Source organism: Melanaphis sacchari, unplaced genomic scaffold (genome assembly GCF_002803265.2).
Source record: "Melanaphis sacchari strain LSU unplaced genomic scaffold, SCAv2.0 Contig65_pilon_pilon, whole genome shotgun sequence".
Classification (NCBI taxonomy): domain Eukaryota; kingdom Metazoa; phylum Arthropoda; class Insecta; order Hemiptera; family Aphididae; genus Melanaphis; species Melanaphis sacchari.
In genome coordinates, this window is record NW_020271469.1 from 1,652,869 (window position 1) to 1,666,606 (window position 13,738).

The 13,738-nt window shown below is 23.2% G+C and overlaps 2 protein-coding genes across 2 annotated transcripts; one reads left to right on the plus strand and one right to left on the minus strand.

Annotated features, from left to right (window-relative positions):
- Positions 1-4,774: 4,774 nt before the first annotated feature.
- Positions 4,775-8,563, minus strand: LOC112600537 (transcription factor TFIIIB component B'' homolog). Its single transcript, XM_025347789.1, has 3 exons — positions 8,432-8,563; positions 6,333-6,909; positions 4,775-5,733 (listed from the first exon to the last, which is right to left on the minus strand). Exons 2-3 carry the CDS (start codon positions 6,897-6,899, stop codon positions 4,897-4,899), a joined length of 1,404 nt encoding a protein of 467 aa, XP_025203574.1. The 5' UTR covers positions 6,900-6,909; positions 8,432-8,563; the 3' UTR covers positions 4,775-4,896.
- A 1,937-nt stretch (positions 8,564-10,500) lies between these two features.
- Positions 10,501-13,456, plus strand: LOC112600534 (40S ribosomal protein S24). The gene is made up of 5 exons (XM_025347786.1): positions 10,501-10,606; positions 11,146-11,220; positions 12,885-13,094; positions 13,161-13,277; positions 13,341-13,456. Exons 1-5 carry the CDS (start codon positions 10,604-10,606, stop codon positions 13,341-13,343), a joined length of 408 nt encoding a protein of 135 aa, XP_025203571.1. The 5' UTR covers positions 10,501-10,603; the 3' UTR covers positions 13,344-13,456.
- The last annotated feature ends 282 nt before the right edge of the window (positions 13,457-13,738 follow it).

Below are 13,738 nucleotides of genomic sequence, written 5' to 3' on the forward strand. Positions count from 1 at the left end.
AAAAATAGGGAGCAAAGTTTTAGTTATTTTTTAAAATTAAATTTTGAAGTAATGTAAATAATATTTGTTACATTCTTAGTAGTTAGGGGTTGTTACATTTTTATTCTGTGATCAGATAAAGCTTAAATTTTTTAATCTTTTTGACAACTTTACTTGTTCACAAATTGTTTAAAGCTATTTTGCACGGATAAGAACCATCCTGGAAATAATCATAGTTATACTTTATTTTTGCCATTTTCTTGTTATTGTAAACATTTGTTTTTATTTTAAATTGTTGCATTATGGGTTCTTTCCCACGTAAAACTGTTTTTCTGTATAATATTGTCACGCATCAACCAACAATATTAGAGGTATTGATGTGAAATTACTTGTTTGTTATTTTTAAATGGTTCTTAAAATTGTCTACAATAAAATTTTTAATTACATTTGTTTGTGGTGAAGACAAAAAAGTTAGATAATTGTTGATGGTAAATTTTTAAAATTATTTGCAATTTTGGTTTTAATACCAATTAATTTTTTTAAGATATATTCAACTCACTTTAAATAATATTTTATGAAATTTTTTATTCAAAATTATTGCAATAAATTAACATTATAAAAATCATAAATATTGTCATAATACATGCTTCTGTAGGAATGTCCAACTCACGTAATATGTCATTATAATTATGTTTTGTGAATAAATCACTGCCACTTGACTTTAGTTTAAAAAATATTTCAATTTATATTTATATGAAAAAGTTACATTTTTACTTGTTTTGACCTATACAATTTAACCTTTAAATTAAATATTCTATTGAATAATAGTTTATTATAGTGTCCAACATAAAATTTCAAACTTTAAAGATAACTAAATACTATTTAGATATTAATATAAAAAATTGTTGTAATATTAAATTTCTCAATAAAATTTTCAAAATAAATGAGTAAATAAGGTTATAATTTTTAAATTAAATTTAGCCATACAGTAATAGATATTGAAATTAATCAAAAAATAATTTGTTAAAAGTATTGATTAAATATCTAATTTCAAAAACTGCTCCATCTTTTTAATTTGTAAAATAAATTGATAAACCTAGATAATTATTATTATTTTTTTTTTTTTTATACATGAATGAATTTAAATATGTGTTCATATATATATATATATATTTATAATATTTTATAAAAGTTCTAAGTACTCGTTTTAAAAGTATACTAATTGTAACTAAATATGAAGACAATATTACATTTATTTAGTTTTATTAATATTAGATCCAACAACATTTATTTGTTTGTAGGTATTGTGAATTGTAACTATTTTATGTTGTACAATTTTATCTTTTTAATAAAATAATTAATTAAAAAGTGTATAATAGAAAAGACTTATTCATATCAAATAAGATTGTAGTTAAATTAACGTATTTAGATATTATTTTTTATACTTATAGGCAGGCTATAAACAGTGTTAAAACAATAAGTCCATGTGAATGGTTGCTTTACTAGACTTGTTTTTTTTTTTTTTTTTGTGGAGTGGGGGTGGTGTATATATGGGCTTGGCAAGACTGATCCAGGACAAGGACACAGCAAAAAAGAAGGCATAAAAACCAAAATAAGGTATGCCTATATTATTATTAATATTAATATAAATCATAAATAATAAATATTTAGTAATTTTAGGCTATTCAAGATATATTATCATTCAATAATACAAAATACACATAACATAAAATATATGTTGATATAATATTACTTCAAGTGATAAATTAATTTGCATGATCATTATTAAATATAAGATATATATTAACGTTAAAAATAGGATTCAAATTTAACTTATCAATATATTCATATTTTAATATTTAATCATTTATATTTTTTTAAGTTCATGAATAAAAGTTCTGGATATATTACTAGACAAAATTAAATTAATTTTCTTAACTTAGTCATAAATTATAATTAAATTAAAATTATAATTTAGGTTTAATAAAATAATCATATGTAAGACTTAAAATGTCTAGTAGGTATTTAAGATGTTATTATTACCTATATATTGGTTTTTATTTTTTATTGATAAAATTTAAATTCAAATAATATAAAAATATTAGTTTATTGACTCATTTAAAAACTAGTTATCAAAAAAAATCTATTTAACACAATCAAGCATCTATATAATATCTTATTTGGAATCAAGTAAAAAAGTTGTATGTGGGAGAATGGGTTTAAAATGTACAAGGGCAAAAATATGTTAAATGGCCAGGAATACTGGTAGACCTCACTGCGACTTTACTGATGGTATGGGAAGCAAATGAAAATTAGTATCAATATGAAACTTTTAAATTTAAATGTCTGGAAAATGTTGAAATAGACCAGGGATTCCCAATTGGCAATTTGTAGTTCTCGATTGTAATTGAGCAAACAAATAAGTCACTCACGGGCACTATCCAATTGTTCATGATGTCGACAACTTGGATAGGCAAAGAAATTTTTCATCGAGTTTAAACAATATTAAAATATAAACATGTGCAGGGAGCAGGAAACAATCATCTACATGGACAAAAAGTGTGGTCCTTGATACAAAATAAATTCTGGCTAGTGGTCTGTTAATAAATCGATTAATGCCAGTTGAGATCCACTGCTTTAGAGATAGGCTATGTTCCACTAGGTAATTAACATTAAATTATATCATATGATACTTGTTATTAAATCAGATTAATTTTTAAGAGTTTTTGTTTACAAAAAGAACAAGCATAAATAATTGACGCTTACAGATAAATTTGTAAGCAATACAATCTCACTTGCTAAGCCATTATAACATTTAATATTTATTTAATTTCTTTTGAGGGATTTTTTCTTCCTTGTTGGAAAAAGTCATTTATATCTCCAGCTCATAAATTGATAAACAAAATGTTAAAATTTATAAATGAGTTTCTAAATTATCCATTTTGCCTAATATATTTTTTAAGCCATTAAATCTAAGAAGTTACTCAATAAATTATGTTAATAATACTATTAATTTAGTATTAACACTTCATAATGTGTTTTTATTTTTATTAAAATACCTTGATAATTAAAAATTTAAAACAAATTTTACTACCTATGAGATTACTGCTTATGTGCAGATTAACTTAAAGGGTTTGATAAAGTTAACCATAAAATCAAAATTACTTTACTTTCAATAAAAAATGATTTAGATAAAAATATTTAAAATTGATCATTTTTTTTCAGATTGATCTCAAGTTATTAAAATAATGTTTTATGTTTCTGATGAATATCCTATCTTATTGGATTGTTCCATACGACTCATTTAGATCCTTTACTATCTTTAATATTTATTAATGATCTTCCACTAGTCCTCGATAGTTTTATAAAAATGTTGGTAGGTATTATTTGCTGATGATTTAAAAATTGTCTTTACAGTTTAATCAAATGTGATTTTAAAACTATAGTTAAGTATAAATAAATTTGTTGTATTGGGTAAAATTAATTTATTAGGTATCATTAAATACTAATAAATGTATTATTTTGTTTAAATAGTAAAACTATAATTTTTGATAATAAAATAAATCATTGAAATAAAGTGATTTTTCTTTAATTAGATTTAATCTTAATTTTGACTCCTTAATTTGGTCTTGTAATTCTCCATCATATATAAATTTTCCTATTTCCAGGAACTTCTTTTTTTTAGATTCCTTAGACAAAAATTAATCTTGTTAACTATAAATTATAATATTGAGGTTAAAAATTAACATAGTGTGTTTCAGATTAACAATTTATTATCTGAAATTAGTTTTTGAATTAAAATACCTGAAATTTAGATCTACTTTTAGCTCCTCATCTTAAATCTAATGGTAGCATAAATTTTTATTTTTCAAGACTGACAAAGATAATTTGTATTAACTTGGATAACAATGATAATGTCATTATTCTCAAAACTACATAACTTTAAATCAATATGAAAGATACTAAATAAGTAGAGTGGAGAATCTCCACTGGAGATAAAGAAATAATAAAATAAATTAGAACAAGGACTAAGAAGTAAGATGAAATTAAAAGCAAAAAACAAAAAAAATCTATTCAATTTGTTTTATAATTTTGTAAAATTATCATTACCTACCTACATTATTTAATGTCGGTTTTATTTTTTTATGCTTAAGTAATGTTTTATTTTGATTAAATTGTTTTTTTCTCATGAAATTGATCTATTGTTATTTGTGTATCAATTCTATTATGTGTCATATTCAATTTTGTATAACAATTACAACTTTTGTTATTACTTATTAACCTTTAAGAACTCTACATATTTTATCATCATATAAAATAAAATTATATTTAAGAAAAAAAAAAATGCCTGCCATTAAAATAAATTCTACTTAAATTTTCCATGTTATGTGTGAACCAGATTAATATGACAATGTCCATATCAGACTTTTATACTAAATGGTCTAAAAAAATCATCAAATTTTAAGGAAAAATATTATTTGTAGTCTTTTGTAAGACAGAAGAAACACTGAAGTGCCCCACATAGATTTTTTCACGTTTTAATTTTAAAGTAACTCATTATAGCATAATAGTTTACATACAGGTCCTTAATAATGAATTAATAGAGGTATTTCAGTATAATAAGTCATTATTTCTATAAATATCTAGTATCTACTATTTACCACTGCCAAGTAAATGCTTAGAATAATTTTTTTTATGGTGTAATAGGGGTCTGTAAATAGTCAACAATAATCAATAGATGCCATTTATAAATTAATGCATTGATTACCATGTATTAAAATTTAAAATTCAATGCTAAGAATCTAAAATAAAAACTTTTATTATATTAAAAATAATATTATAATAAGCCCTGTAACAATATGTTTTAGTGAACAACTTAGTTTACATAATATTTATAAATCAATAATGCTTTTGTTTTCATTCACTATTTGAATCTTCGTATTTAGTGATACTTTCCTGATATTCTTCATGAAAGTCTTGTAATGTTCGAACTTTAGGTATTTCATCTTTATTTTCATCAATATTGTGTTTTCCCCTATCTTTACTTGTATCAATTTGAGTACTTGATAGTGTATGATTTTTTTTCTTGTTCTTTATACTTGGCATATTGGCTAGTTCTTTTTTCAATTTCTTTGCTGTAACTATTTCAGTTGGACGTTTTCTTTTATTCTTCAATACAATTTCTTCTTCCAACATGTATGCACATACGCTTAATCTACTACAATCTGAGCGTATTACTTCTTTATGACGTCTACGATCAGTGTTTTTTGTACAAGCTTCTGAATCGGCATTTGTATCAAGTTTTTTTACTTCTACTTCGACCTTATCATTTTCAAGCATGTCTTCAATGCTAGCACTATCAAAATGTGTTGTATTAGTTAGGGCACCATTTACAAGTTGAAGATTTTTTTTCTCTTCTGTTTTATATTTTCGTTTGATTTGAGCTCGAGTTCGATTAGGGTAATATTGCTGAATCATAGAAAAGTCAGTACCAAAATTCATCAAACATTTGTAAAACTTAAGTGTTTCATCTTTAGACCATTGTTTAGAAGCTTCTTTTTTACGTTTATAAGAATAACTTCTTGAATGGTATGCAGATTCTTCAATAACTTTAGATTTAGCCAATTCTTCTCGTTTTTCTTCAAGACCAGTCTCATTTAAAGTTAATGTTTCTTGATCAATGATAATTTTGCCGTCAATACCTACTTTGATACATGGAGTAATGCAGTTATTAAGAACCGTTGGTTTTTGCTCCTGAAAAATGTAAAAATTAATTTAAAAATTGGATTATACAATTGTATTAATTTATACTTATAATTAGATTACAGATGTTTTAGCAACAAGGTATTTTTTTTGTGAGTCATAAAACACCAAAAATAAGTTATAAATTCATGCATGTTAATAGTTTCTAAAGTTATTTTGTTAATTAAGATTTTTAAGTGCTATTTATAGGCATAATTAGTTGTTATAACAGAAAACTTTAGAGTTTGGACAATTTATTCTAGTAATTAGGTTATTTTTAAAATAACGTCAGATGCAAAGTACTATAATTATCAAATTTATCTTATTTGTGTTCTAGAATAAGACCAAATACCTACTACCATATTTTACCAAAAAAAATATAAAATTTGATTGACAATTTTATTTTGCATATTTACTAATTTTTAGTGGTGTAACATCTGAACCCAGTTAATAATTCATTAATTTATTACTTGTTAAGTAAAAATGATGTCATAAAAAAATTATAGGTAAATAAATGTAAATAGTGTTATACTTTTGAAAAGCTTACTTCAACATAATAATAAGATCATCTAAATATTTATAATTATATTTACAATTTGTAATTTTCTTACTGGATCTAAAGACAACAAATCATTATCTGGATCGTCTTCTTCTTTGTGCTCCACTTTGGGTTCTTTAATTATAGGATTGGTAACTGGATTATAGTATATAAGATCTTGCATAGTCAATAATGTTTTATCAAATTCTCTGCCTTTAAATTTGCTTGAGAAAGGAATATTCCAACGTTGATAATTTTCTTTAGGTTTTTTTATTTCCTCAATACTAACCTCTGATACACTTGATGATTTCCGAGAAATAGACTCCTTTTTTTTAGATATAATTTCCGGCTCATTATCTTGTGATTTAATTGTTTTAAATGTTGACGATATAGTACTTTTAGAAATTTCATTACCACATGTTTTTTCTTGAATAGGTTTGGCTTTTTCATTATTTTCTGTTAAAATATCACATCGACTTGACTCTGAATTCTTAACAATAAGGAAACTTTTTTCTTCAATCAATTTTTGTTTATTTATTTTTGTGTCAACTTTATCTGATAGTTTAGAAGGTATATTTGGTTTTTTCTTAGCAAATGGAAAATGCCTATTAAGGACTGATTTTGTATCTGGTGCAGACATTTTTCAATAACTGAAAAAAAAAAATTAAAAACTATTAATCTTGTAATAACCCTAAATTTTTAAATAAAATTAAATACTTAAATATTATATATAAATTTGTATACTTAAAAATATTTTTTTAAGAACTACGACCTGTGCACATCCTACCAACTAAAAATAATGATAAAAAACACCATCATTAAACATATTTATAAATAAACAGTTTTTGGAAAATCATATAATATTAAAAATAAGATACAATTTTTTTTACCTATTTCTGATATGAAAGAAGTTTTATTTTGATAATTTATAAATATTTACAGTTTTTTAGCTTTTTTTTAATAATTCTGTTTTAAGTATTATTATAAAATAAAAGAAATAAGAAGCAATATGACTCTAATATAGTTAATGAATAAGTGAACAAAAAGAAAGTTTTCGATTTTATAACAGTGGGTACATTATTATAAATTATTATAAATCATACGTAATTGGTTGTTTTTGCAAATGATATCTGAAAGTTTATTCCATCCATTTCCAATAATTTGAATTAAAAAAATCTTTAAATGTATTGGACTGCAATTATTGGATTTTTTATATTTTTGTTTCAAAATAGGACCACTCAATTATAGTTCCTAATCACCTACTACCATATTCTACAAAAAATTTGCATCATTAAAAAATTTTTATCTACAATTTTTTTCAATATAATAATTATCTAATTTTAGTGTTATGTCTTGAGTTTGTTTTGGTATTTTGGTAAATGCATATTAAAACGCTAAATATGAATTTTTTTAATGCCATAATTTTGGTGTTTTGTTAGGTTAGGTTTGACTAATGACTAGCATAGGTAGTGCCTAATTCTCAAATAATTTTGAAATTAATTTGTGTATAATAGTATTCATAATTTAATAATAAGATTATCTTATTCAGTTTTCTAACTCATTTTATTTTAAAACATTCCTCTGAAAATATACTCAACAAATCTAAAAAATAAATAAATCAAAATACAAAACCATGTTTATGTATATATACAATTATAAATTATAAAATTAAAATAAATTCACAGAATTAAATTTGGCATATGTGATCTCATTTGTTTGTCAATTGAATAAAATTATACATCAAAATGGATCCAGGTTTAAGTTTAATGATAACAAAAAAAATAAGAAAGTTACCTCAACAGATTGTAATAAAATTTTTATTGATAAAAAGAAATTTAAATTTGAATAATGTACAAGAATACTTAATAAATCTTCAATAATTGCAATTACATTCTTGAAGGGGATAAAGTCACATGTGCTAGATGCTTTTATTTAAAAAAATTATTATCGATAAACATTTTAAAACGTGTTAATCAAATAAATATTTCATTAAATTGTTTGTACATTATAAATAATTATTTTTAAGTCACTTTTGTTTAAAATATAAAACCTGTTAAATAAGTATATTTAGAAAAAATGAAATAAGAAATATATGTTATAGGTATAGGTTTTATCTCATTTTCAAAACTCTACTAAAAAAAAAAAAAAAAAAAAAATATAGAAACTACTTACTCAAATTCAAACAATTTATTGACTCTTGACACATGAACAAACTGAGAAATCTGAATAACTAGAAAGCCATGTTGCAGATGGAATAATTATTTTCATTTATTGAAGTATAATATTTTTTAAGATAATATGATATGGCAGCAGCCAGCAGCTACTGATAATAGGAATGGTGTGTTTAACATAGATAATAAAAGAATAAATAGTAAATTTGAAATTTTGATATTGGTTAAGCCGTGAGCCATGTGAGTAAAAAAGACTAAATTAAATTTAAAAATTTTGGTTAAACAAAAAACTGTGGTAAAAGCCACGATCTTAGAATAATAATTATACCTATAAGATAGTACCATTGAACAATGTAACATTATAATATCCACTTCTATATTCACTTAATACAATCAATTACTTTCTTCTATTTTTTTTTTTTTTTTTGTAAGAATTTGCTATATACCCCAAGACTTTTAATATAGACCATTTAAGATAAATCTTTCATTTATACTTTATGTCTTTATTCTTCTCGAAGTGTTACTTGTTAGCATTAACTATTTGATTGTATAAAAATTATTTAAAAAATATAAAATAAATTTAAATTTAAAACCATATTACCCATTTAAATTTCAATTTTATTGTGGTTGCACTAAAAAATCATTAAACCAAAAACTATAAACGTATAGATATTTTATTATTTAAGGTATTTCATTAAACATTGAGTATTTAATAAATCAATAGTGAGTAAGTGAATTACCTAATAATACAAATTAATAGCCTATGATTGGACTTTTATATTTTTTTGAACCATTAATATATTTTTTATGCAACTTGGTTTTAAAATATTAAATATGAATATATTTAAACATAAAACATTGTATTATTTATTATTTAAATTGAAACAAAAAAAAATTCTATGATCATAAATTAAATATATGTACTATATTATTTAAATTATGTTAAGAGGAATACACATTGCTATTTTTAGATTATTTAATACAATTTTTGGAGTACCATGTACATTTTAATAATTTACAAAGTTCCTATCATGTAATTCAGAAATATTCTTGTTATACCTTGAATTGTTGAACAACTGTATACAACGATTAACGGTTTATGATTTAACGACCGTCGACTGTACTGTGAAATAAGTTAATATGACTTTAATTCATTTTCATAGTAAATGAATAATTCAAAAAGTTTAAAAATTAACAGATAGGTTACAAGCAATCAAACAAATTCATCAAATAATATTTTAAGTTTATTCTGTTTTGTATTTTGTTGATTTCTTAAATATTATTTGAACTGCCTCATTTCCATGACTATGTACTTACTTATTAAATAAAATAATTAAACACATAATTTTTGTGTTTACTGCACAGGAATGTAAGTTTTATATTTTTGTTGAAGAATTTTACGTAAGTATCTTCAAATTTATTTGATGATTAGTGATTACGCATATTTTTCAAAGCTCGTTTCAATTTATTTCATAAGCATGTTTACTTAGATGTGTTAAAAATTCTCTTAACCTTAAATTTACAAGATCTGCTCCAGGAGTAGCAACGATATTCAGGTTCTAAGCTAGTTACATATCTAGACCATTTAGTGTGTTTAATTATAACATGTCTAATAAGTAGTAACATATAAGTACAACACTTCAATTATTTTAAAATCCCGCCCAATTTTAAAACTTGTTTCTAATTTAGTTACTTTTTCTATACATAGTGAGCGCTAACAATCATTAAAAATCCAGATGAAAAACCATACATGAGTTAGGTCATCTCGCAACAGTCGCAACTCGCAACCATCGTATCTAATGCATAGGTATGATCATATTATGATCTTAAACAAAATAATAAATATATTATATCTTATTTTATTGCCATGGTAGAGGTATACATAAGTATTCTGTAGGCGTGTTTGTTATCTAATAATTTAAGATATCAATATCTTAATATCAGCTCAGATATTTTGACTATCAGTGTAGCCAAAAGCTAAGTTTTTTAACATCCAATTAATTTATTCCAAATACTATTATTATGATTATGATGTTCGGTACAATTGTCACTAGTTGGAAGTAATAAACGTTTGTGGCTTGTGCTTTTTCCAATCTTCCCTTCTTTCTTTCACGTTTAGTGACAGATGTAGTTTGTTTTGCTATCCTCAATTTATTGAATTCCAACAGCCAAAATGGTGAGTTTTTGATTTTTATCCATTTTAATCTTATGAAGTAAACTTTTGAAATACTCATCATATTAAACACCGGCTTCTATTAAACCTTTAAAATGATGATCTCGAAAAATATCCGCTTTTTCTTAGACATGTACTTTACTGATTATTAATTTTAACCCCCTAGTCATCTTAAAAAATGTTCTTTTATGGAATTTACAAATATTAAATAATCTCGGATATTAGGCTCAATCGTCAAAACCTTTAATATTAAAAAAATTGAATTATGTACAGTAAATATTAAAAATACATCTTAGATATTTATTATCTTTTTTCTGTCTTTATAAAATTTATATTATTCTTTGTACTTTATTTATACATTTGATACTGACGCTTATTATTGTTCAGTATGTTAATAAGTTAACTGGATTTACCGTTTAGTAAACCTAATATTAATATATATTAAGTTGAATAAGTATTTTATTTTTTTATAATGCAAATTGTAATTAAATTTTATAACTCAAAAATATGTTATTTATCTTCGTTGTTTTAATTTTATTTAGGTTGCTAATACCTCTACTGCTACAATTCGGACTCGCAAGTTCATGACTAACCGATTACTATGCAGAAAACAAATGGTAAGTGAAAAATTTATGATTCAGCAACTTTCATATTCTATTTTAAATCAATGAGTTAAGTATAAGTTGGTCATATTATGTGTTGTAAAATCAAATGTACATTATTTCTTTAAATTGTGAGCATATCATGTTTATTGCTGTGATATTTAATGGAATTTTCTGCAACATACGCTTACTTTGATGAAGGTTTTGGTAAAATCTTAAGTTTTGTATGAAGTTAAACATTAGGTTTTAAGTATCATATAATGATAGTAGAGGGATAAACCATATTTTAATACTTTTCTGCAAACTAAACTTTTATTAGTACTATCAACATTAGTTAAATGTATGCCTTTAATCATCTGTAGCATTTTCTAGTAACCCATCTGCAACAGTAATGGTAGACAAGATCGAGTGTGGGATGTATGCCATAGAGTAGTAGTAGATATGTATTCTGTAGTATGAATTGTAGGAACATGGTGAGTGATTATTAAGTTTGGTTTTTTTCAGGTATAATTTTACTAGGTTAAAGTGAACACTTTTGTGTCAGATAATGTTAGGTTTTTTAGTTTTGGAAATACTTTTAATTATTTAAAGTTTTAAACATTTGAAAATACTTAAGAATTTATTTCTATTACGAACTACAATTAAAAAATTAACATGCAAGTATAAATAACATTTAAATTTATATGTATTGATTTTAAATACGACATAATTAATAACCTTGATTTATAACTTTTATGACAAATGCATCTAGTTTCTACTCTGGGAAGGTCTAAATCAAAATAACTTCTATTTTCAAATATAATATAAAAAAAAGTAATTTAATAGTAATTTACTATAATTAGTTCTCAATTCAATTGATTTAATTGTTTTTTAGCCTGGAAAACAAATAACTGTTGAAACATGTATATTTTACCAAATGATTATAATATGATTGATTATTTTCTATACATACTATAATTTTAAAAACATTTTGAATTATTAAGATATTTATAGCCAGTTGAAAATTTTCTTTATAAATGTTAATTAAAAACTAATAAATAATTTCATATTATAAATTATAAATTTAATTTAATTAATGACATTTTTGGTTTATTTTATGATTATTATTTATTTATAGGATGAACTTATTTTTACTGTTTGACAGTATTTACAAAAATATCTTATAATATTTTGGGTTGCTTAAATTGATATAATATGTTAAGAAATTATTGTAATACTTAAATACTAATAATATAATTAATGTAATATTTTTGGACAAAATTTTATCTATGAAACAATACTTAAAGAAAAAATAAATGAGAAAAAGTTCTTGGGATATAGGTTGACACTGGTAGACTGTCTGTTCATTATTATTTTTGTGTATCATGATTCTAATTTAACACAATCATAATAGTAATTCATTTGACACCTTATGTACAGTAAAGTAGTACCAGATTACCTTCCTTTGTTTTAATTTTTTTATATTTTACTTATTTCATTGCAATGCATAATGTTCTATGTATGAATTATGATATCTTTTCCCAAAATTAAAAACTAATGCCAATGTATTGTTTATTTGTATTTTAAGAAATACCTAAAAAGTTTTAAGACATACAATTTACAACTGTTACATTTGATAATTTTTTCAAGTCAAATAATTTATTCAGCTGCATATTATAAATTTTACTTTATTTATTTAGGTTGTTGATGTAATGCATCCAGGAAAACCTTCTCCTAAAAAAACTGATATTCGTGAAAAATTAGCTAAGATGTTCAAAGTTTTACCTGATGTTGTGTTTGTCTTTGGTTTCCAAACATGCTTTGGAGGTGGAAAATCAACAGGTTTTGCCCTTATCTACGATACTTTAGATCATGCAAAGAAGTTTGAACCAAAATATAGGCTGCAAAGGGTAATAACTATTTTTAAATAACATTACTATAACGATTCTATACAAAACAATTTGTTGTTTATTTAGCATGGACTTTTCGAAAAGAAAACTCAAACTAGAAAACAAAGAAAAGAAAGGAAGAACAGGATGAAGAAGGTACGAGGTACTAAGAAGACTAAAGTTGGTGCCGCGTCAGGAAAAAAGGTATTGTGTTAACTATTTTTTTTTTAATGTTTCAATTATTAATTTTTTTTTTTTTTTTTTCAGTAAAATGATCGTTAGAAGTGTATGAATGTACTTTACGGGGCAATCAATATGCTTGTGAATGTAATAAAATACTTCTCTAATAAAATTGTTGGACTTATTCCATATTTCTGAGTTAATTAGTATTTACCTTTTTATTAAAATCATTTTTATACCAGCGTTTCCTTTCTATACAAATAAGTATCAATGATATTTAAGAAAAATAATAATAAAGCAAATTAAAATCATATGTTGAATTGACTCAGTATATGTTAATTGATTAGTCGATTAATTATTTAATAATAAGTCAATATTGACTTAATATTTTAATTATAATGTATAGGCATTAAATATGGTTGTTTTTTCCTTGAGTTTTAAAATTTAACTTCTTGGATAATTTTTTTGTCTTTGAATTTTATATT